The sequence below is a fragment of the Corvus hawaiiensis genome, chromosome 17 (assembly GCF_020740725.1).
Source record: "Corvus hawaiiensis isolate bCorHaw1 chromosome 17, bCorHaw1.pri.cur, whole genome shotgun sequence".
Classification (NCBI taxonomy): Eukaryota; Metazoa; Chordata; class Aves; order Passeriformes; family Corvidae; genus Corvus; species Corvus hawaiiensis.
In genome coordinates this window covers 13,242,700-13,265,457 of record NC_063229.1, presented here as the reverse complement: position 1 = coordinate 13,265,457, position 22,758 = coordinate 13,242,700, and the positions used below count along the sequence as shown (strand labels likewise).

The 22,758-nt window shown below is 48.3% G+C and overlaps 1 protein-coding gene across 1 annotated transcript; it reads right to left on the bottom strand.

The window, feature by feature from the left end:
- Positions 1-4,376: 4,376 nt before the first annotated feature.
- On the bottom strand, positions 4,377-22,202 carry APCDD1L (APC down-regulated 1 like). The gene is made up of 4 exons (XM_048321938.1): positions 21,821-22,202; positions 10,020-10,131; positions 8,876-9,434; positions 4,377-6,492 (listed from the first exon to the last, which is right to left on the bottom strand). The coding sequence occupies exons 1-4, from the start codon at positions 21,855-21,857 to the stop codon at positions 5,728-5,730; spliced, it is 1,473 nt and encodes a 490-aa protein (XP_048177895.1). The 5' UTR covers positions 21,858-22,202; the 3' UTR covers positions 4,377-5,727.
- Between the last annotated feature and the right edge of the window lie 556 nt (positions 22,203-22,758).

Sequence of the window (22,758 nt, the reverse complement as noted above, 5' to 3'; positions counted from 1 at the left end):
GAACTTTGGATCTTTCCTCCTGTGATCTGTCATTAGAAAATGGCCTTTTCCGGAGAGCAAAACAAAAGAAGTTAAGAAAACAAATGAATTAAGAAGAATTAATTGAAGCTGTGTATTACAAGTTGACATTATACATCTGGCATTTCTGTTTATGTTTCTGCATTGGTACATTTCATTCTGATTTAATAAGTTCCTAATTTTGTGGGGGTTTTTTTCAGGATTTCGAAGTGCCTATGAAGAACAGCCCGTAGTAAAGTATTGTTCCCAGTTTAGCCGTACTTCATTTTTTTAATCAAATCTTTTTCTTTAGTGGATAAACTCACAAGATTAGAAAAGCCTCTTGAACTCCCTCATGTTTGGGTTGGCAAATGTCCCACACACAATTACCCACAGAGAGCTACTTTTAAAAGACCTTTATTAAGGCTGTACAGAGTCAAGCACTCAGGAGTTAGGAAATGGCAGAACCAGGTTTGTGCACTGTGAGTTTGGGGAGTACATTGCAGTGTCTGATCATTTCAGTGATCAAAAAGTGAGCTGAAGCTGCTCAGAGATTGTCCAAAACTGCCCGGCTTTGTATGCCTGGACTTGGAGAATCCTGAGTTCTCTTAAGTTACGTATAAATAGGTTTTTAAAAGTTGAACTTAAATGCAGCAGCGTGGTGTTGGGTGTAACCCATGTGTGTGTGTGTCAGGGGGGAATTCTTTGTGTTCCATGTATGGATCCCTGTTCTTGACCCGAGCTCCCGACGTGGTGGGGAGGAACTCGGAGCTGAAGCAGCAATTTCTGTTTCCACGTTTCACTGGGAGGCCACACACAAGTGTGACTGGAGCCAGGAATCTCTGCCTCAGTGCTGAGCCCAAAGGAGTGTTCCTGTGGGGGCTGCAGACTCTGCTGCCCAACCTCCCTCCTGCTCTGTTCTGCCTGAGCTGTCGAATCTCGCTCCGTTCCCTCCCTCAGCGCTTTGGTCCAGGCCAAGTCATCCTTGTTCCTTCGCTGCTCCTTGGCAAACAAACCCATGTTCAGCCGAGCGGCTTTGAATGGCTTTTCTTCCCTGCTGCCTGTTTTCCATCTGGGTCTCTTTCTTCCCATCACCCTTCCAGGCTTGCTCTTCCCTGCTTGCCTGTCCCAGCCTTTGGCCCAGGGAGTCCTGGCTGCTCCGGGCTGCCTGGCAGGGCTCTCCCTTGGCATGGACATCTGACTGCTGCTGGATGCCTTTTCCCATCCCACACAGCCACTCACCTGCTTCCTCATTGTTTTTTCTTCCTCTTCACTCTGTAGAGTTTGGAGCAACAAGTCTTGTCACCCATCTCCTTTCTGTCTCCAGCTTCATCCTGCTGTTCCAGTGCAGTGGATATATTTATAGTGTGGGACAGGCTTTTATATTCCAGGGGGATTGTTTCTTAAACAAAGCAGTAGCACGATGCTGTTAATGTATCCAAAAGTGCTTCAGATTTTTTTTGTTTCATTTTATTTGGGAAATCTAGAATGCATAAATGCATTCTAAGGTATTTTTAAAAGGGAGGCATGAAGGTGATTAATTGGAAAAATAAGTTACTGTTATATGAGCCCTGTGTCAGACCCAGGAATGTGTTTGTCTGGCATACTTGGCTCACGCTTTAAACTTCTGCACCTGCTAAAGAAGCAGAAAATTGGAAAGGCAGCTTGTCTGAGGAGCTTCTGATATTAAAGAAGGTACTGAAGGATCAGACTCAGTGCAGACAGCCAGAAAATTATTTGAGACTTAAGAAATTATTTTATTTTTGCTTTTTGGAGTTGTTAAAAAATGATTAATCTTTTAAAAAAGTATTCTAAGAGAAGTGAATGTGGCAGAGTTTACTAAGACACGTGTGCCTGTTACCATCAACTTCCAGCACACGTTGACTTGGATTTTCTTCACAGGGACAGTAAAAAGGCATTTATTTGTTTTGTAGTAGAAAGCAACCCAGTAGTCAGGATTAAAGCTTCTGGTCTGTGTCCTAGACCTGTTTTTCAGATGCAGTGTTAGACATGAAAGGTGAAGTTATTTGGGTCTGTCTTGTTTAGGTCAGATAAAGATAAATGAATGGCAGAACTGAGGTTGGGATCCTGATTGCAGTGGAGCTCAGCATACAGCCATGTGAGCTGCTAATAAACGTAATTGGTGCTTCAAAAGGGCATAGCTGAGCAAATTTCATATCAGATCTGGGAGTGGAGAGGAAATTAGATGAAAAACTGAAGTAGAACTGACAGTTTTCTAAGTGAAAGGTATTAAAGGGCCAAAAAACTAATAATTTTGCAATTGAGAAGGGGGACAACTTTGGCTAACTGCCCATCCTGCTTCTGTGATGAAATGAAGGGGAAAATTAGATGGAAAGTAATATAAAACAAATAAGAAAAAGGGAAGCAGACAGCAATCCATTCAAAATGGGAGTTAGGAAGTTTAGAAAATAAGGAAAGCACAAGCCAAAGAAAAACAGGTTGGAGTGCTCAGAGAGGGTGGTGAGGAGCCAAAGTTCAGAGGAAATCTGCAGAGGATAAGAACTGTTAATAAATATATGCAGGAGGTAAAACCTAGTGATGATGTAAGAGAACTGGAAAGGTGTGTCATTCCTTAGCAATGCTCAGGATTTAAAATTAACAGTTTTTAATTCAGTAGGCCCAGAAACCTTGATCAGTGTTTGCAATGAAGGAGCCTGGGGCTGTGTCTGAGCTGCTGCTGGGGGTGGTCAGTGGGTCAGGACAGTGGGGCACCCCAGAAGGGGATGGAAAAGGAGATGGATGTTCCTGATGGAGCTTGGTGTAAGTCCTTTCATTCTGTCTTTTGAGAGTGAGCTGGGTCTGTCATGGCCCTGCAAAGCTCCATCTTCCTGGCAATCACACACTGCTGAAGTTCAAAGAGAACCACAATGAAATGGGGATGCCCAGAGAAGGGTTCAGCAGGGACCTGACAGATTTAGTGGTTCCAGATCACTGAGGAAAACAGATACAAAATCACTACTGACAAAACATAACAAAAATATCCATAGCCAGGACCAGAATGAGTAACAGCTCCATGTACATTCCCAGTGCAGTCCCAGGGTAAAAGCCTAATGAATACGAATGTGTTCTTGTTTTTAATTACTGTTAGCTGTAAGTGATTATCCTCCTGTATGTCTCAGCTGGGAGAGTTGGGAATTTTGGATGCAGTTTGGATATTTACATTCTACAAGAGAAGCTGAGTAATTGGAATGGATGCAAAAAAAAAAGATTCAGAAAATACTCGTGGAGTGTGAAAATGCCTTCGAGAGGGTGAGAGAAAACTCAGTTGGCTGAGATTTCTACCAAAATTGAGACTGTCTTGATTACAGTGCACAAGTACCTTCACAGGCAGAAAATACTGCACACTGCAGCTCTCTGATCTTAAAAAGCAACACAAGAATCACCGACTGGCAGTCAAAGCCAGGCAAATTCAAATTGGAAAAAGGCACAAATTCTTAAGAGAGAATAACTGTGTAATTTAGGAATGTGTCTTCAAAAACTGTGAACAGAACAATAAAAGTTATGATATTTATGCAAATAGTTCTTTCATGGCTTTTTTTCCTCTCAGAGGTATCCTTAGAGGAGGAAGAGGACAAGGAGGCTCCTGATGAGGTTTCACAGGCAAGTTCAGCCAGCAGAGCAGTGGGGCTCTGGTGCTGCTGGAGCCAGTGATGCCTGAGCTGCTGCAGGGCAGAGCTTTCCCAAGGCCTTGTTGCTAACGTTGCATAAGTGTGTGATGGTGTCTCACATCATGTTAATCCCACCCCCACCTGGAAAGGATCTGTGGCCTTGTAAGAGCTTTTACACCGTGCAGGACCTGAACACTTGTTAAGTTTAATCCGTTTCCTTGCCATGTAAATGAAAAAAAGTATCTGCACACAAATCTGATTCATGGGGGTAAATGTAGGGCAGGAATTGCCTTCCTCCTCCTCCACCCACTCTCCAAAGGCAGCACAAGGCTGTTGCCTATTCCTGCCACGGGCATGTGTGTCCAGCAGAACAGGTACCTGTGCTGAGGGGAGTCAGGGCCACTCGAGCACAGTGATGGGAAAGGAAAAGTTCTGCCAGTGTGTGGCTGACAGCAGGTGCAGCTGTGCTGCCCAGGACTTGCATCCTAATGGGAACACCCCAAGGAGACACCATCTTCTCCAAGATCACTTCCAGTTGCCCATGGATCTCTGTGCAGCAGCAGGGAGCAAAGCACAACCAACACGACTGGAAATCAGATTTGCCTGCTGAAGTCTCCTCCATGGACTGGGAAGGGAACCAAGGCAAGGCAGCCAAGCCTGGCCCCTTTGTGTATCACCTTTGGAGTAGAACTGTTCATGTGTGTGACTAATATTGGGTCATGCCTGGAACATGGGAACATGCTGACAACATTTATGTCGCAACTGTAATGCATTTAATAAGCATCTCATTTGAATTATTAATGTACAGATCCCCCCAAGTATTTTTATGTTATAACCCCCATAATTTATCTAAGTACAAGCTGGAAGTTCGTAAATACAGCATTAAAAAGGTGGCTATTGCATAGCTGCTTTAACAAAATATCCTTTGTGGGTAAGATATATAGGCTTATTTGGAGAGGATTTAGCTGCTGGAGAAGGGCTTCTCAAGGAAGTTAGATGATGCTTAGCTGCAGCAGACAGGGAATATAATTTCTTAGTTTGTCCTTCTTGTCAGTAGGAATCAGTTTGACCTGACTGTGCTGTCTGATCTGAGCATCTCTTCAGCTCATTGTTCACCAGAGGCAGATTTATAAAACATCTGTACAGGAATGAGCCTGGAAGTGACACTTTGAGAGGAGAGCTGGACTAACAACTGCTGTGCCAGTAACTGAAAAGGAAGCAGTGAAAATACATGGCCTAAGAAGGCTGGTGAGGGATCTTTCCCTTCACACGGTGCGCGGTGACGGTGCCTGTGCCGGGCACGGCAGCAGTGACACAGGGACACTGCTGATGTCCCACAGCCATGCCAGCACTGCACTGGAGAGCTGGGATAACACAGCAGGGATGCAATGCTGCAGCCAGGGAATGCTGCGGCTTGGAGCTGTTGTGCACAGAAGTGTTTTCCATCTACTGTAATCTATGCCCAGGGTCAGGTGGAACAATCGAGCCCTCTGTGAGGGCTGTTCCGGGCATCTCCAAGTGCAAGACTGTTTGTGGGTCCCTGTGTGTGACATACACAGGCAAAGTGCAGAAAATATCTGTAAACTGCAAGAGGCATGTGAACTGTGCCCTTCTCAAGACCGCTTGCTGACTATTTATTGCCAACTGATTCTGCAGATTAAATTTGCATGAACAGCAAAAAGGAGTGTGATGGGAGGGAACTTAACCTCAAAGAAACTCAGCAGCCAACACTTCGGATGTTTGAATTACATCTGAATCAAGCTCTTGATTAAATCTTAGCAATGTCAAAAGCTCAAAGCAGCAATTTTAATTGATGTCACTTTTTTCCCCCCTCATGTTGCTAAATTATCTGTTGCAATGTGCAGCGCATCCGTGTCACTACATTAAATTTGCACGCAAAGAGCGGAGATTAGGCAATAAAGCCACAGGACAAACAGTGTGGAGTCAGGCATATCTCCTTGGCTTCGTTCACTATTGGGTGTTTTTAAAAAGTGTTTCCAAATCTGAGTAAAACTGATTCCAGATGTGCTCATTTGAAGGGTATAAAAATCACGCTAGCACCAAGATTTGTCTGAATTCTGCACTGTACCTGAAGAGATAACTAGTCCCATCTTAAAAACAGAAGTGCTATAAACAATAAAAAGGCCACAGGCAAAGGTTTTAGTGCTTCGTTCCCGTTAGCATCCTTTCTTCCCACGTATTTTAGACTAATATAGTTGGAGAATTCCCGTGAGGCTGCAGCACACTGGATCAGAGGGGCCTGGTAGGACGTGGGTCGCTTGTCGGGGCTGTCGGGGCTGGAGCCGTCCGTGGGCCTCTCCCCGATGTAGAGGAGGCTGCGCTCCTGCGTGTCCTGCTCCGTTTTGAACAGTTCGTACTCGGTGTGGGGCAGCTTGATGCCCAGAGCCAAACATCCATTCGTGGGTGTTATATCCTGCTCCACCCCGGCGCTCCAGGAGCCTGCCAGCCCACAGCTTCCCGGTTCCGAGGAGTTGAGCATCACCACCGTCACCTGGTCCATCGGCGTCACCCGAGCCTGGGTGACTTTAAAAGCCAGCTCGGTGCCACCCCGCACCTTGGAGGAGGGGATGCCCTGCGTGTAGTGCCCGGAGGCGTAGATGGTGAACGTGGGCTGCCTGCAGAGCGGGTCGGAGTAGTGATAGTAATGCCCTTCCCAGGTGTGGTTGTTGCCGTGGAATGTGAAGTACCTGGTGAGGAAGAGCACGGCCGGCCGGACCTCGCAGTGGGTGCTGACCCAGCTGCCGCTGAGCTGCATGGGCAGCGGGGCTCTGGCGGGCAGGATCGGGGGGTGGTGCTCATCAGCCCTGGAAATAATCCCGCACGCCGGGCAAGGGTGCACGTGGTGCTGCAGGAGACAGAAAATAACAGTTCTGCGAACTGGGAAGCAAAAAAAAACCAAAAAAACAAACCCTTCCAGAATATTTCAAAAGCTTCGACTCCCCTCGTCCACAGCAGGGTGCGGAACTGCGGGGAGCTTGCAGAGGCAGCCGAGCAGATTAAGGGAGATAAAGCGCTGCCCTGCTCTTTGCTATTCTGGTAGCTGAAGGACACTGGGCTGTGCCCTGCGGCCGCCCCGTGCTGGGGCTGCTGAGGACAGGCCGAGGGAGGAGGCCGGGGCAAGGGCAGAGCCGCTGCCAGGGCAGGGAACGCTCCCTCGGCACATCCAGGTTGTTCCCCCATCAGTTTTCCATGGCGAGCTGGGTGAGGATGCGGGTGCTGGGCGGTGTCAGAACAGAACAACGCCGCAGTTTTTGGGAAGGAAGGAGGCTGTGACACCTGGCCGTGGGGAGCTCCTGGGGCTGCAGCCTCTCCAGTACAGCCCAAGGTGCTCTGCCTCCCCCTCGCCCCGTTCCCGCCCGTGTTCCCACATCCAGGGATTCGGGGGAGCACCGGGATGAGCCGGGAGGGGAGGGAGGGGGCCGTGGGGTTTTTCCAGCAGCCAGAACGGGAGAAGAAAGGGACCCTCTGCAGAAAGAGGCTGTGACCTTGGCTTCCCTGCTGGTGGAGAGCTCTGAGTCAAACCAGTCCTGCCCCTGATCCGGTGCCAGCAGGGGTTTTGTGTAGCTTGGAAATTTTTCTTATACTTCATATATCACAACTGATTTATTTTTAAATAAGCAGGGTTGGAACATTATATAATTTTCTAGAGCACGAGCTAATCTTTACTGAACTGTCACAGGCAAGAAGGTTAAATAACTCAGTAGTTAACTGTAGGGTGGGTAATTTACATGCAAGTTGATTGGAGTCTACTGTAATTTAGTCATTTTCAGCTTGCTTTACTGCTACTGTCACAGTAATGAGTGCTGACAGTACACAGTACATTATGGCTAAATAATCCCAGAAGTTGGCAAATATATATGCTCTCCTTAGGCAGGAAATTCTTTGATAATGAAAGGTAATTTGGGAAGAATGGGTTTCTTTAAAACAGATATAAATTTAAGGGAAAAAGAGTGATATTTTCATAAAGAGAGTTAAAAAAGAATTCCTGACATAGCTGTGTAACTCACCAGCACAGGCAAATGGATGTCAGTTCACAGATTTTTTTTTTTTTTTTTTTTTTCCAAAAAGAAAAGAAGAAAAAAAAAAGAAAAATCCTGTGCTCAATAAAATTATCACTATGGACATGGAGCCAAAACTCTTACTTGCTTAAACCAGTCGTGTGAAGTTATTTCTAATGTATGGCAGCTTCTAATTATCGCCAAGTGGTGACATCATGTGTGGGTCCATTGGAGAGCTGTTGGCTGATTAATTACAGGGCTGCATTCAGAGAGTGAATTTCAGTATCTTTAGGTTTGGTTTTAAATTAACTTTTAAAAGTGTTTATGTTTACCGTCTGGTTTTGCTCATATATATGGTTTTGGCCCAAGATAACACAAGTTTAACCAATTTGAGAATGTTACTTTCGAGAGGGAGAGGGGTGTTGCCCTGTGTTTTTCAGAGTTCAGTTGGTGTAGTTCGAGGTGTGGGGAAATGTTGCCCCAAAATATTTTTTTCTCATGTATTTCCTTTCAATCTGGCAAAGTTCAGAGAGGTTTTTTCACCCCATCTCACTGCTCCACCATTTCTGATTTGATCAGCTTTGGTTTGGATGGAAAGGTGCTTTCCTGGGAATAAACTAAGCTGCTATATGACATAAAATAAAACAGAATAAAAGGCAACCAAGTCTGCTGCTCAGTTTTATGTATGTCAGAATGGAAGTTTGATTTCTGTGTAATAACATCATTGTATTGGGGGCAAGTTCCTGTGCTACTGGCATTACACCAAGGACTGAAGAGATCCCTTGTTCCCCTCAGCCTGGAGCACACCCCAAAGAGCAGAGAGAGGGCAGGCAGATGAAGGACAGAGCAGATGAAGGGCAGAGCAGACAGGCTCTAACAATGGGCAGCCTGAAGCCTTCACTGACTTTGGTTGTGCAAAACAAGGAAACTGCATCTCCTAGGAAAACACAGCCAAACAAAAGCTGTTAACTCCAGGCCCGTCAGTGCAGGCTTGTTTCCCATGTTGGTTTTGCTGAGCTTTCACCTTGGTCCTGTTCTCTCAGGAGGGCAGAGGATGAACCCCACATGCCATGGAGCACCTGGGGTCCCACCCCTGCAGCCCTGCACGGCCTCACCCGCGTGTCCTTAGGACCGCGGGGGCCAAGTGCTGCGGGTGCCACTTCAGCAGCAATGAACGTGCTGGCAAAGCCCTGATGCAGTGAGGGGACCGTGCAAAGGCCTCATCCTTACCAGGGCGCTCTGCATGGGGCGCTGGTAGCCGGTGGGGCGGTAGTGCAGCCTCTCCCCCCAGTCCGTGTGGATGTCGCCCAGGTACAGCTCCTCCACCAGCTGGCTCCCGCTCTGCTGCGGCTGCAGCAGGGGCTGGTAGTGCCTCTCCACGCGCACCAGGCTCAGCTCGTGCATGGCGAAGCCCAGGGCAGCGGTGCAGTCGCGCTCCGTCTTGGCGCTCAGCACCTCGTACAGGGCTCCGGGCGCCCAGGAGCGCCCCGGGGGCAGGAACCCGCTGCAGCCCTCGCCAGAGGTCTGGTTGATCCAGGAGGCCACCTCCCGCATGGCCTTCTGGCTGTGGAACACGATGCCCACTTTGTGGAGGTGGTAGTCGGCCTCGGTGGCCCCGCGGGTGATCCAGGAGGCCTGGCGCAGCCGGAGCTTGCCCTTGATGACCAGCGAGTAGGAGGGGTCGCGGCAGGAGGGGTCCCAGTAGTAGAACTGGAGAGCCTTGAAGAGCCGGTTGGCGTAGAAGAGGTAGGATCGGGTCAGGAACTCGGGTCCCGGCCGCACCTCACACCTGCGGGGAAGGCAGTGCTGAGCCGCCGCGGAACGGGGAGAAATCCCTCCCAGGGCAGTCGGGGTGCGGGAGGAGAGGGGCCAGCGGGGATGGGAGCAACTTCCTGGGCAAGAGCCTTCCACACGTGGTGGCCACCCTTGGGTGATTTTATAGTCTGGGCATCTGCTACTAAAATGTGAGAGTGATGGACAGAGGATCTTAAACTTCATGCACGTCCACAGGGAGGAGTGCACAGGGCAATGGGAATCAGGGCTGCTCTGCCCGTTCGAGCTGTACCGCGATGGGAAAGAAGCAGGAGGCTCTAGGGACACCCGGGGCTCCCAGCCCTCCTCCAGCCGGGAATGGGGGCTTGCGGAGGGGGAGAAGGGAACACATTTGTTACTCTGCCGTTTGCTGTGTCCTGACAGCACCGAGGGTGGGCAGGAGTCGCGCTGAGGGACTGGGGCAGGAGGTGTCCAGGGGTCTGGGGGCGAGTTCCCTGTGGGTGGGGGGTCCCTTCCCAGGAGAACGGGGCTCCTTGCCCGGGATATTAGGGGCGCTTTTCCAGGGATGGATGTGCATTCCCGGGATCTGGGGGTGCCTTACCCGGTGGAGACCCAGCGCCCCTCCAGGCGGGGCGGCAGCCGCGCGGCGATCCCGGCGCTGTCCTGCAGGTGGCGCAGCTGCTGGCGGCACCGCGGCTCCGCGGCCGCGCAGGCTGCGGGGGGAGCGGGGAGCGGGGTCAGCAGCGCGGGGCAGCGGCGGCGGAGGGCAGCCCCCGGCAGCGCAGCCTCCCGAGCCTCCCGCACAATGAGCGGACCCCAGGCGGGCTCGCTCAGCGGCAAACTCTTAGCTAAGGACACAGGGGTTTTTATTTCGCTCAAGTTTTCCGACTTGAGTTTCATCCGAATCCAACCGGTTTTTGGATGAGATCTTCAAATAAAGCCGAGTGCTCTTTGTTCGTGTTCTCCCCCTCTCATGCTATTGTTGAGGCAGTGACTGGAATGGGGAATTACAGCATGGGAACGCTGGCCTCGCCTGTCGCCCGCCATAAGGACAGTAATTCTGTCACTTACCTCATTTCCCATAACAACGGATGTTATTGGCTTAGGGAATGTGTGAACACTCAGCTAAATCCTGAAGACCTTTGCATGCACACACACATATGTACATATATTCCTATACATTATTCACTCTTTACTTAAGCACTCTGTGGCACTCACTGCAGGCTTGCTGCTCTAAGAAACTTGGGATTTCCCTCTTCACAGCACCATGGAATGAGCTCTGGGTGAAGTTCCTCCTGAAACCCCACTGATTCTCTGTGGTACAACTGACCCTGGTCCCGGCGGAGCTCAGCCCTGCCAGGGCTTTACGAGCCCAAATGGCGTTTGTTTGCTCCAGCTGTACTTTGCATTTTACCCAGGAGTGTGCTGGACATTTTGAAGCCAACTTTTACTCGCTCCATACCAATGTTAGGACACAGGTTGCTTTCCAGCCTGCCTATTAGCTGGAACAAAAGATCCAACATCTATGTGTCACCTTCCCACAGGATGAGGATGTGAAAATTGGCACACCCTGCACCTCAGTCAAAGAGGTGAAGACACAGTCACAACATACAAACCCTAGACCAAGTCAAGTGGGAACTTTGTGATTAAACGTCTGCTGTGCAAGTCAGAGGCTCCTGAACATGTGACAAAGGAGAGGGATCCCGACTCAATAACTTCAGACTTTTATCTGACGGACAAATTCAGTCACTTAACTATGGCGCTGCCATTTGTGATGGTTTTACAGGTCGCTTGAAATGTGTTTGTGTAGACTTAAGCACACAGAGCCTGAACTACCATGAAGGGAATAAACAAGTGGAAAGGGAAGCCCCCAGGGAAGCAGGAGAGCAGTACCCAAACACCAGGGAAGCCAGCCTTTTCTGGTACTGGAGTGCATGAAACAGCTGGAAAGACACATTATTAGAATTCAGGGCTCTTCTGGGAGCAGACTCACAACTCTGCTGCTCTTACCAGCCTTGTGGGCTAGATGGGGTGAGCAGGCACAGCCAACTCCTTCACAATTGCTTGCACTCGTGCTTCCTGAAATGCAGTTCCTGTGATTCTTCATATGAAAATGGGAAAATATGGGATGACAAAACCCACTGCTATTAGTTCAACCTCTAATTTGGCAGCTGCAGCATGTGTAAGGCTGCCCCTTGGGTGCCTGTTTAGTAGAGCAATTAGGAGCTGGGGATCTGTATCCTCATCCCAGCTCTGCCATGACTTTGCTCCGTGGTCCTGTGTGCTCCCTACTCCCAGGGCTTCTTTTAAATTCACGTGCAGAATATGCCAAGATTCATTTGACTGCCCTAAGAGGCCTAAATACTGGAGAGTCATCAGAACAAGGGCAGTCCAAACTGAACCACACTTCAAACAAACACAAAGTTATTATACTAAAGAATACAGTAAACTAAAAAATAACTGTATATGTATTAGAGGTAATAACAGACATAAGGGTCAGATTTGCTCTTGCCCATAACCACAGAAAGACTCCAGAGGTGTCGGTGCACTCTATAGATATATAGAATATAGCTATAAAATATACATAATATAACCCAGTCAACTCACAAACTGAGCTCTGTGTGTGTTTATTGCAGCAGAAGCTTCAATATCTCACTGAACCCTTCGTGCTACTCTTGGCAGAAACACTAATGGTCTACATTGTTTGGGAGCAAAGACACTTTGGCAATGCAATCACTGCATTTTGACACATTCAATAGAAAAGGGAATTTTTATAATTTGGATCAAACTCCATGCAGAAAAAAAAAGCCTCCAGAATGTAAATATTTCACATGATGGGAATTCCTAGGGATTTTGTCTTACTTAATTGTATACAAGTCTCCAAGCTGGATGCATCCTCAAACCAAAAGCTATTGGCTTGTGTCCAGATTTTGTGGCTGCTTTTTTCTCTCTCAAATACTCCAACCCCACAAGATCCAAACATCCTTTCAAGCTGGAAAAGTTCAGTCCCAGACCTAAAATCTGTAGTTAGAGCACTTCTCTATTCCAAGAGCAGCATAAAGCAGCTGTCACTCATATGTCACTCTGTTATTCAGCCCCTGATAAAGCACAGCAGAGCAGCTCCTCTGTCTTAAGAGTGACACAAATTAACTGCTCTGTAGAGTTCTTAGGCAGGAGGAAGGAATTATTCACAATTCATCTTCAAGACAAAAATCCTCATTCATAGGAAAATCTAAAAAATGCCTAACTGTGATCTCTTCCCCTCACTTGCTCTGCCATCCATCTGTATTGATTAACCACCAGCCTTTCCAGAGAGCTCCTCAGCACAGCACTTAGACAAAACAGGGGCTTTTTCCAGCTCTCCAGTGCATGCAGCATCCCAAAGACCGGCCCAAAGCCTCGGAGCAAAGGGGTTGCATGCGCACTCAGGCAGGCAGGAGTGGCAGAGCTGGGAACTGCTCATCACTGCAATCAGCACAAACTGGATCAAGCCTTGAGCAAACAGCACCAGCAGCAAATGCTGACCAACTCATCCCTCATTTGTATAAACCACTTTCAGGAAAATCAGGCCCACGGCATCAAATGATAAGAAAGGCAGAACTGGAAATTCTCAAATTCTCCACACAGTAAATTGTTGGTAAAATTAAGGTGAAAGATTCCAAGGCAACGGCCAAGCCTGGAAATGAGAGCCCTGTGCTACATAAGTGCTGTGTGCTCCAGATGCAGAGCCATTTCTCACTTCTAAAGGAATAAACCATCAACCAAGAGAGAAATGCTGTCATATTCCTCCTTGGAAACAAATCGTGTTTGTGCTCCCCCAAGCATATTGACTCTGGAAAAAAGAGAAGTTGAGTCACACATCTGTTTCTTCATAAATGGAGGAGAAAATTCATATATTACAGTTTGCACCAAATTAGTTACTGTGGGTCAGCTCTTCTCCAGAGCTAGATTGTTTAATCTGTTACATGTTATTGCCTCCTATGGCCAGAATTTATCATTCCCATTTATAATTCTAATGTTTCAGTTAGTCACCCACTCACAGGGATAAGATCAGGGCCTGAGGTCATGGAGCATTACACATTTCTTCATTTAGAGATGGCATAAAACCTTTGATATTTTCTGAGGAATGTTCAGACTGGAAAGAAATGGATGATAAGAAATGTATCAATATATTTTGCATAAGAGGATTATACTTTTCCACACAGTCTTCATTAACAGAGTAAAACAGTGTTTCTTTAGCATTTTTCTCTCCTGAGAGCACACAGAATGGATTTTGGGCTAGCCACTAACGGAGTAAGCATTCTTTTAAAAGCAAAAAAAATGGTTGTATTTAGCAAATCAATTTTTCCTGTATTTGTGTGGAGATTAAGTTAGTGGTGCTTTTAATTCATCAGAAAAAGGCGTTCCCGAGGGAACAGCTCTGTGGGAAGAGATACATTTTATATTATAATGTTAAAAAGTTATAAAATTTAAATATAACCCACTGGGGATGGAAAGCTGTATCACAGCAGAACCTTGCATTTTGCCTATTTGCAATCTGAACACAGTTCAGGACAGGACTTAAGCACATGCTTAAGTCTAATTGGTTTCAGTGAAACTTAAGCATGTGCTTGAAATTAAGCCAGTGCATGAGCATTTTTCCTGATTAGTAATGCCTCCCTGAACTGAAGCCAGAATGTGGTCAAGTGGTTGAGGGAGGATGCCAGTGCTTTCGCTGGAGCACTGTTTGGCTTCTGGAAAAGTATTTCTATTATTCATCCCTTCTCTTAGTTGTCTGTAAAACGGGTATATTCACATTTAGCTGTTTCACCAGTCTGGTGCTCAGTTCATGATATTCATAAAATGCTTTGAATTCACTAAATGTTTCTCAGTTATGCCTTCAGGGCTGGCACAGTAACTGTATTACCCACGAACTATCATTGCAGACCATCACCTTGAGTTTCCTGTGCACATCTGAGCATAATCATACATGAAATCCTGCAGATCCTAAGAGGAAACTCGGCCAACTCAAAATTCCCAAGTAGCTCAGGATTTTAGAGAAGTTTTCAAAACATACTTTCACCACATACTTTCAGCACAATGGCAAATGAGTTCAGACATCACATTCTACGGTTTTAGCCTGGCTTTGTGTGAGCACTGCCTGACTGTCTCATATCCACAATTAAAATAGTGAAGGGCTTGTGGTGAGTTGCCTGGAGGTTTTTAAGGCACTAGAGAAGTAAATATTTTGCTCTTGGAATCATGGAATCATGTATTTTTCTTGTTAAGTGTCATGTCCAGCAACAGATGACAAGACAGATGGGATTTGTGGTAGGGAAGGGGAGGAAGGAGAAGTACCTCAAAGATCTTCTTCAGTATAAACTACATTTAAATAAAATGGCTTCTCAAAACTGCCTCTCTGGCTGTTTACCCCAAAGAAAACCAAGCCTAACACTGTAAATAGGATTCAAGGGCTTGATCCCAGTTTTACTTGGAGTCTGTAAATAGCAAAGGTCCCATCAGCGCCTTATTCAGAAGATGCCCATCCCCATAAACTGACAGTAAACACTCCATTTGAGGAAAGAAGGAGAAATGGGATAGAGGGAATCACAGAATGGTTTGGTTTGGAAGGGACCTTACAGTTCATGACATTCTCTAATGGGGTGAACTAAGCAGGACAGGTAAGAGCTGCCACAGAGGACTTGTGATGACAAACGAAAGTGCGAGAGGTGGATGTGAGTCCACCCTCCCAAAGCTCTCCCGCAGTTCATGCTCACCAAAGCACCACTCTTAGGTTACACAGCAGAGCTCTACTCACAACATCCTTGCTGTCCTGACAGAGACAGGAGCCATTTCACTTCATGTTCCTCCCTCTTACCCCCAGAAGATGCTGCACAGACTCAGACCAGTCTATGCCTTTTCCACAGCTAAACTGGTCAGTGTGAAAAGACTTACTGGAGAACAGAGCAGCAATTCCGTACAGCCCAATGGCCCCAGCTGGCCCAGCCACTGTGGTCAGCTCAGGGGTAACTGTCCCTTAGCTCAGAGCCCATCCTGCTGCCAGCCCTGCTCTGGGCAGCCCAGTCAGGGACAGGAGAATGGGCAAGAGGGCTGAGAACAGGGTTCTGCGGTGAGCCAAAATCAGAGAGCTCACAGCATTAACATATCATGACTTATGTTAAACTCTGATCAGTATTGCCATGTAAGTTTGGCACAGGTAAATATAACACCAAAACCCAAAAGAAAGCAAAGGAAAGAAAGGTGATGTTGGAGCTTTTTTTGCTTGAGAATTGCTGAAAGTTTGAATTCCAGTTTGGTGAGATTGGTGAGACCGTAGTGAGGTGATCTCTAACTCCTGGGGTGCCTGAACAGCGAGAGGGTGGGGAGAACACATGGGAGGAAGCATTTGTTTTCCAAAACAAAAGCAAGACAATTCAGTCCAAGGCTGAACTATACCCCGGGAGTACTATCGTGACTCAGTTAAATTCTAACCGGAATTCACGTTCTTACCAAATGGCAAAGATTACATCTATCTTCCTGAATTCAGATGAGTTGGAAACCCAACAGAAAAAACAGCACATGGATGTGAAATTAATGCCACACTGTCATTTTGAATGTGTAGAGCATCCATGCAGGTTTTGGCAATGCCCCTGAACCCCTGCACAGACACTTTATTAGACGCTATCATGGCCATTTTTAATAGTGATGGCTAAGCATATATTTTCCTGGAGTGCTTTGAAGAGCGGAACCAGTAATCAGCCATGGCTTGGCTATAAAATGTCAACCTCATTTCAAACATCTAAATCACTCACATGGACCAAGAGTGCAGAGAGGACCACCCACCACATAATATTAACATAAATACCGCGTTTACCCAAAGCAAAATGAGCAACTGGAACTGGCGGGAGTTGAGAGTAGAACAACAAAAAATGATGAGGGGGTGGGAGGGATTGAGTTACGAAGCAAGATTAAAAGAGCAGAGTACATATAGCCTGGGTGAGCAAGATGGATATGATAACAGCCTATAAATATTCACAAAGCACAAACACCAAGGAAGGGAAGGAATTCCTTGCAGTGAATAAAGAGATTCTGTTGGGAGTGAATGAAGGGAGGAAAAACATGTGGCTTGTATGGCAGGGTGAACTTCTCGAGGCACAATGTAGTAGGCAACGTAAGTCCACTTGTTTGGCAGGATTTTGAGGGATTGAGCAAAGCTTTAGTTCAGCAGGGAACAACCCGCTCTTGGCAGGGAGTTGGCGGGATGATCTGAGTGGCCTTTCAGTCTCCCACTGCCATGGAGCTGTCCCAGCTCCCTGCTCCCACAGGGGACAGCTGCTCTCCTGTGTAAGCACATTGTTCATTGCTCTTCAGAATCCCTGCCTGGCCTCCATGGGACTAGAAATAAGGGCTGGATGCACAAAGGCATTTAGGGACGTAGAGACCTAAGCAACTGCAATAGCTACTAAACTGCGGGACACAGCTGGGAATCCCAGCAGGTCCCTGCCATGTCAAGTACTCACTGTTGAAAATCTAAGTCCAGGAAATTAGGTTATAAACCCACTAAAGCAAGAACAATCCTTTTGTTCTCTCCTTATTTAGCACCTAACACAACAGGACTCTTGGCACTGCTGCAAGGATACTGTTTATAGTAATAAAAATAGGATCTAATAGGATCTAATATTCTGAGGCTACTTGGCTCCTGTGAAGCCAAGGATGAGAAGGGCATTCAAAAGCAGTCATAGCAGAAGGTATCCTGAGGAAAAAGCTCTGCAGAAAGGTGGGAAACTGATCCAGAGCCCACACCAGCAATACACACACATTTAACTTAAGAGTCACAAGTGACCACAGAAAAAGGTTACTTGTTCAGCTGGAGCACAGAATTATAGTTACTTCTAACATGTGTTTTGGGGTCTGGGTGTGGTTTCTAGATAGCCTGAAATTTCAGTATACAGTTTTGCCTGTCCACATTAGCCAAGTTTTGATGTGTTCCAGTTCTCCTAAACTCTGCCGACAGATGCTAAAATCAAAGCTGACATTCAACCTACGCGCTGCATAATCTAATAACGGGACTTGTGCTACTCAAAACTAACAAACTCTGGGGGCTTTTCTGCAGCAAAACTTTGCTGTCATTTATATTTTCATCTGTCTTTTCCAGGCAGCCTAACTGGGAAAAATGATTTTTTTTTTCCTCTGAAAATCTTTAAAAATAACATGTCATTGTGTTTTTGTATCAACAGGGGAGAGCCAAGCCATAACCTGCTGTGTCCAGCACTTGTGGATTTAGTGAGAGTGTGAACAAGGTGAATCCAATTGTCTCAGTGGGGAGCTTGGTGTATACATTGATCCCAGAGTGCCAGGAGAAAGCTGCTTCCAAAGACCACAGTCTTGGAGTTAGACAAGGCCAAAATGTCACACATTTGTCAGTGTTTCTTATTAACCCAGGAGAAACCATGAGGGGCTTTTTCAGTGCCTGCTATACACTCAAGTTTAAAGCATTATTTTAAAATCTAAATCTCAAGCAAATCTCTTCAAGCACTCTGTGGTGAGACTTCTCCTGTTGATTTATGTGCCCTCACCCCAGCTGTAAGCAGAGAACTGCTGTTGCACCAATCCAAATATCTATCTAACAGTGCCACAGGAGCTGAGTTTCTTTGCAGCATTCAGTTTCAGCTGAATTCAAACCGTGATGATTTAATAAGCTATTCACTGAAAATGAGAAAACACCACTATGAAAGCCACAATTATCACACCATCACCCTGCTAAAACTTAAAAATAATGATGGATTTCAACTCTCTTATCACTTAACACTCTGAAGCTCTGCCATTTCAAATAAACATCAGAGCTTCTTCTCTAAGACGCAGAAATAGAACTTTTCTAATTTTGCATTTTAAACCATGAAACCTTTTAAGTCCTTAAAGAAAAAACCCCACAGATTGCAGATTACTAACCCCTCAGATCTTACACAATTTAAAATGGGAAGAGAAGGAGATGTTCTATGAATCATATTTTCAGTTTCTGGCAGCACTCTTAGCCTACAGAAGAAGGGTTACACATTGAAATTCTCACGTTCTCACTGTCAGTTTCTTGGGATTATTATATCTGAGATACACCATCTTAAAATCAGGAAGTTTCTCTTCTTTCATACCTTTATCTCCACCAGCAAATGAGTAAGAACACCAAAGCACTTGTGTAAGAGCATTGTATAGGTGCTTCCTAATTTTGAAGTTGATTTCAGCAGTGATTTTATCTCACCCATGAAAATGTTGTCTTTAGAGATGACATATGCCCTGTTGTGGGGAAACACAGGATCCCACTGAAAGCAAAACCTCTTTCCAAACTTTGTTCTGCCAGATGCAGCCTCCCCTAGCATTGGATTCCAGCTTTGGTTTTCTTCACAGCAATTTCTGGCTTTTGAAAATCTCCTTACTCAACAATTTGTGCTTGGGGGGAAAATATAGAAACCACACGATATTTTTTTCACTTGTGCTTTTTTTACATCTCAGCCCTGTTTTTATCTATATCCATATACTTTGAAACGTGGCTAGCCTATAATTATTGAAAGAACAAATAGAATCATATCACACGATCCAGCATAGCACATTAGTTGTTGATTTTTTTTTTGCCAGCTTGAAAAATGAAGAATAGAAACCATCAGCTTGGTAAAAAAAAAAAAAAAAAAAAAATTAGCTAAGTAAACATTACCCAAATAAATATTTGAACCAAAGACAATGATGTTGGTTTAATAGTAAAAACAGATATATGTGTGTAAATAGACACACATCTCTATGCTGAATGTTGTTCTATCACTTATGGGATTCTCTTGCTAATCTCATAACTGAATGCAACTGGTGTTCTTATCTTACCTCAACTCTGTCATTTTCAAGCTTAAAAATAAACATTGAAAGCAGGAATAGATCTTTTATGTTAAAATCATGTAGGAGAAGATATACATGAAAAATATCACCGTGGTGTTATTGGAATGTAAAGACTTTAATGAAAGCTTAGGTAAAACTCAGCAAGTCTCTGGGGACATTTCCAGGAATGAGTGATTCTTTTCTGGAGGAGACTCCAAAGTCAGATTCAGTTACCTAACTAAAGTGGTTTTTCAACTAATTATGCACTGGTGTCATGCTCATGCTAATGTTCAGCCTCATGCAAAATGCAGAATGCCAGTCTTGCTCACAGTGAGCAAAGCTTACTCTGATTTTAATGATTTCTGGGTCTGACTTAGGTATTTAAACAGTTATTTTGAGGTTCAGTTTCCATTCTTACTGAAATCAATGAAAATTCTCTCACTGACATCAGATGCAAGAAGCAGAGAGTTTAAGTTAGACTGGACTAAGAGAAATTGTACGAGGATTTAAGAAAGAATTATTCTAATTAGACTTCAGTGAGTAAACTTGCATAACGCAGTATAACAGATCCCTGAGCAGAGCAACTTGAGCTAATAAGATACATAGAGAATTCATATTTCTCAGCTTTATTTTGCAAACACATGACAAACATCCCACAAAAGGAGAACAGGAAAGTAACTCTACAGAAGTGCCCTGCTCAGAGATTTCTTTCTGTAGTCTGGTCCTTCACACTTAATGCAAGTAACGTCCAATAGCTGTCACTACACGGTTCCTTTGCCTTGATCACTAAGCCCTGAGCTGAGAGGCAAGTCAGTGTCAGAGCTTTGCTGCCCAAAACCTCAAATGAGTGAACTAAGTGGTAGAAAGAGCAGTAGGAACCTGGTGCCTGGATTTTCAGTGTCCAGACTGCACCGGGCCCTCAGGGACATCCTCCCACCCTTCCTTTCACCTGCCTCTTCTGTTCAGGACTGCCGAGTCTCAGCCAAGGGTCTCCTCTGCATTTCCTAGGAAAATACTGTCTGAGGGTGGAGGAGTCTCCCTCAGACTCTGCTCCCTGTCATAAACAGAAATAATTTTGTGGCTTTTTCACAGCACAGTTGCCTTTGTTCTCCCATATGGTCCCTTAAGCCAGAACCTTTTCTTCTGAAACTGCTCCAAGAGCTATGGGGTTGAAAGATGCCTTTCTGAAAGGGAGCCGCAAAGATGCAGCTTGCACTGCTCCGAGAGTCTGTCTGCACAGTGGGGCTCAGTGTCACGTCCCTGGAGCAGGAGGCTACTTGTGAGGTTGTCCCTTGCCAGGGCAGGTGCTGGATCCTCCCAGGGAGAATTCCCGACTCCGGTGAGAATCACCTCTAAGCCCTTCCTGCAGCTAAACTCTGCTCAGTGCTCTCCGTGCACCACGCTCGGGACAGGAACGGGTTGCGGTGCCAAAGGGGATGCCCGCCTGCCTCTGGGGAGGAGGCAGCGACCCCAACCATTCCGGGAGCCTCGGGTGGAAGGCAGGGGATGAGCTTCAGCTCAGCAGCTCCCTGGGCAGCTCAGCACCGGATCGCCAGCCCTCCCTGGCATCCCCGCACGGCGCTCATTCGGAAAAGGCTTCAGGGGTTCTGTCCCCGCTCCCGGCCCCACGGCTCGGGGGCAGCATCGCGGGGCTCCGGTGTCCCTCCGGGGCGCTCCCCGCCCGTCCCAGTCCCGGCCAGGGGCGCTGGAGCTGCGGGGCTCCCGGCACCCCGCGGGCGCACAGCGGGGAAACCCTGCCCGGGCCGGGCGGGCACCGAGGCTGAGGGAAACCCTGCCCGGGCCGGGCGGGCACCGGGGCTGAGGGAAACCCTGCCCGGGCCGGGCGGGCACCGGGGCTGAGGGAAACCCTGCCCGGGCCGGGCGGGCACCGGGGCTGAGGGAAACCCTGCCCGGGCCGGGCGGGCACCGAGGCTGAGAGAAACCCTGCCCGGGCCGGGCGGGCACCGGGGCTGAGGGAAACCCTGCCCGGGCCGGGCGGGCACCGGGGCTGAGGGAAACCCTGCCCGGGCCGGGCGGGCACCGGGGCTGAGGGAAACCCTGCCCGGGCCGGGCGGGCACCGGGGCTGAGGGAAACCCTGCACGGGCCGGGCGGGCACCGAGGATGACCCGGGCAGGGAGCGGCGAGCGGGGAGCTCCGGGCGCCAGGTGCCTCCTGCCGGGCGGGGGCACCCCGGGATCCCCGTCCCGGCGCCGGCCCCACCGGGACCCGCCGTGCGACTTCCTCGCGCCCTCCCGGTCCTCTCGCCCCCTTCTCGCCGCTTCTTTGCACCCTCTTCTCTCTCTCCTTAGATTTTCCTGCATCCTCCTTCCCAGTCCGCTGCGCTCTCCTCGCACACTTCTCGCACACTCCTCTCTGTCCCTTTGCACTCTCCCTACAGTCAGTCCCATTGCACTCTAGCTCCTCGCACCCTCCTGCCCGCTCCTGCCCCTTCACTGTGCCCGGATGGGTGAGGGAGGTGACGGGCAGCCCCATGAGGGTACGACCCTGACTCCGCCACCCGCTCGCCCTCCCGCCGCGGCACGGCACCGGCCGCCGGTGGCACCTACCTACGAGCAGCCCTGCGAGCCACCAGCACCGGACCATGGTGCCCGCTGTGTGTCCCGGCCAGAGGCGCGATCGCCGCCGGTGCCCGCGGAGCTCAGCGGGGCGCGGCGCCCGGCGGTGCAGCCATGGGCCGCCTCCGGCGCTCCGGTGCCCGCGGCACCTCGGCTTCAGCCCGCAGGCGTCCTGCTCAGCCCGAGCCTTGCGAAGGGAAAAAGGGGGGCGAAAAGAACAAAAGTATATATTTTAAAATAAAACACCACAGTCCACCCCGCTTTCGCCGCGGAGCGCGTCCCCCCGGCTGCTTATGGCTTTAATGGAGCTTGGCAGCCACAGGTTCCCGCTGCCAGAAGAGGTGGAGACTCCGCCGCCTGCGCCCCACATGCGGCCGCGCACCGCACACGCGGGGGAGGAGGAGAAGGAGAAGGAGGAGGAGGAGGAGGAGGAGGAGGAGGAGGAGGAGAAGAAGGGCAGCCCCGGCCCGGCACCGCAGACCGAGGCCGGCACCCGCCTCGGGACCGGCCCTTTTTCCTTAGGGACCGGCCCCACCTCGCCGCACCCGCGGCGCTGGGGCTGCCCTGGCCCCCGAGGTCTTGGAGGCCGTTGGGGGGCTCGGGCCAGGTCTGTGCTGTGGGACGCCATGAGGGGGTCGTCCCTCCATCTCCAGGCCATGAGGGGATTGTCCCCACGTCCCCACAGCCTGGTCCTCCTGCCCACTGTGTCCCTGGCACCCTCAGACCCTCCATTACCGCCACGGCCATCAAAAGAATGGGGTAAATCCCTTAAAAACCGTCTCAACACTCTACACATAAAAAACACGGGACCGTCTGGGGGCAAGTCAGAATGGCCACCTCAGGCGGTGCTCGCCCATGCCAGCCCTTCCCTCTTCATTCCCCAAACCAGGCCTGTGGGACAGAGCCACAATCGATAAAGGACTCCAAAT

Bases quoted from the DNA above. Each gene is read 5' to 3' on its own strand.
- APCDD1L (XM_048321938.1), bottom strand. From the start codon at position 21,857: ATGGTCCGGTGCTGGTGGCTCGCAGGGCTGCTCGTAG. The intron at 10,132-21,820 runs GTAGGTGCCACC...CTCCCCCCGCAG, and splicing joins GCTCGCAGGGCTGCTCGTAG to CCTGCGCGGCCGCGGAGCCG. The intron at 9,435-10,019 runs GTAAGGCACCCC...CCTTCCCCGCAG, and splicing joins GGGCGCTGGGTCTCCACCGG to GTGTGAGGTGCGGCCGGGAC.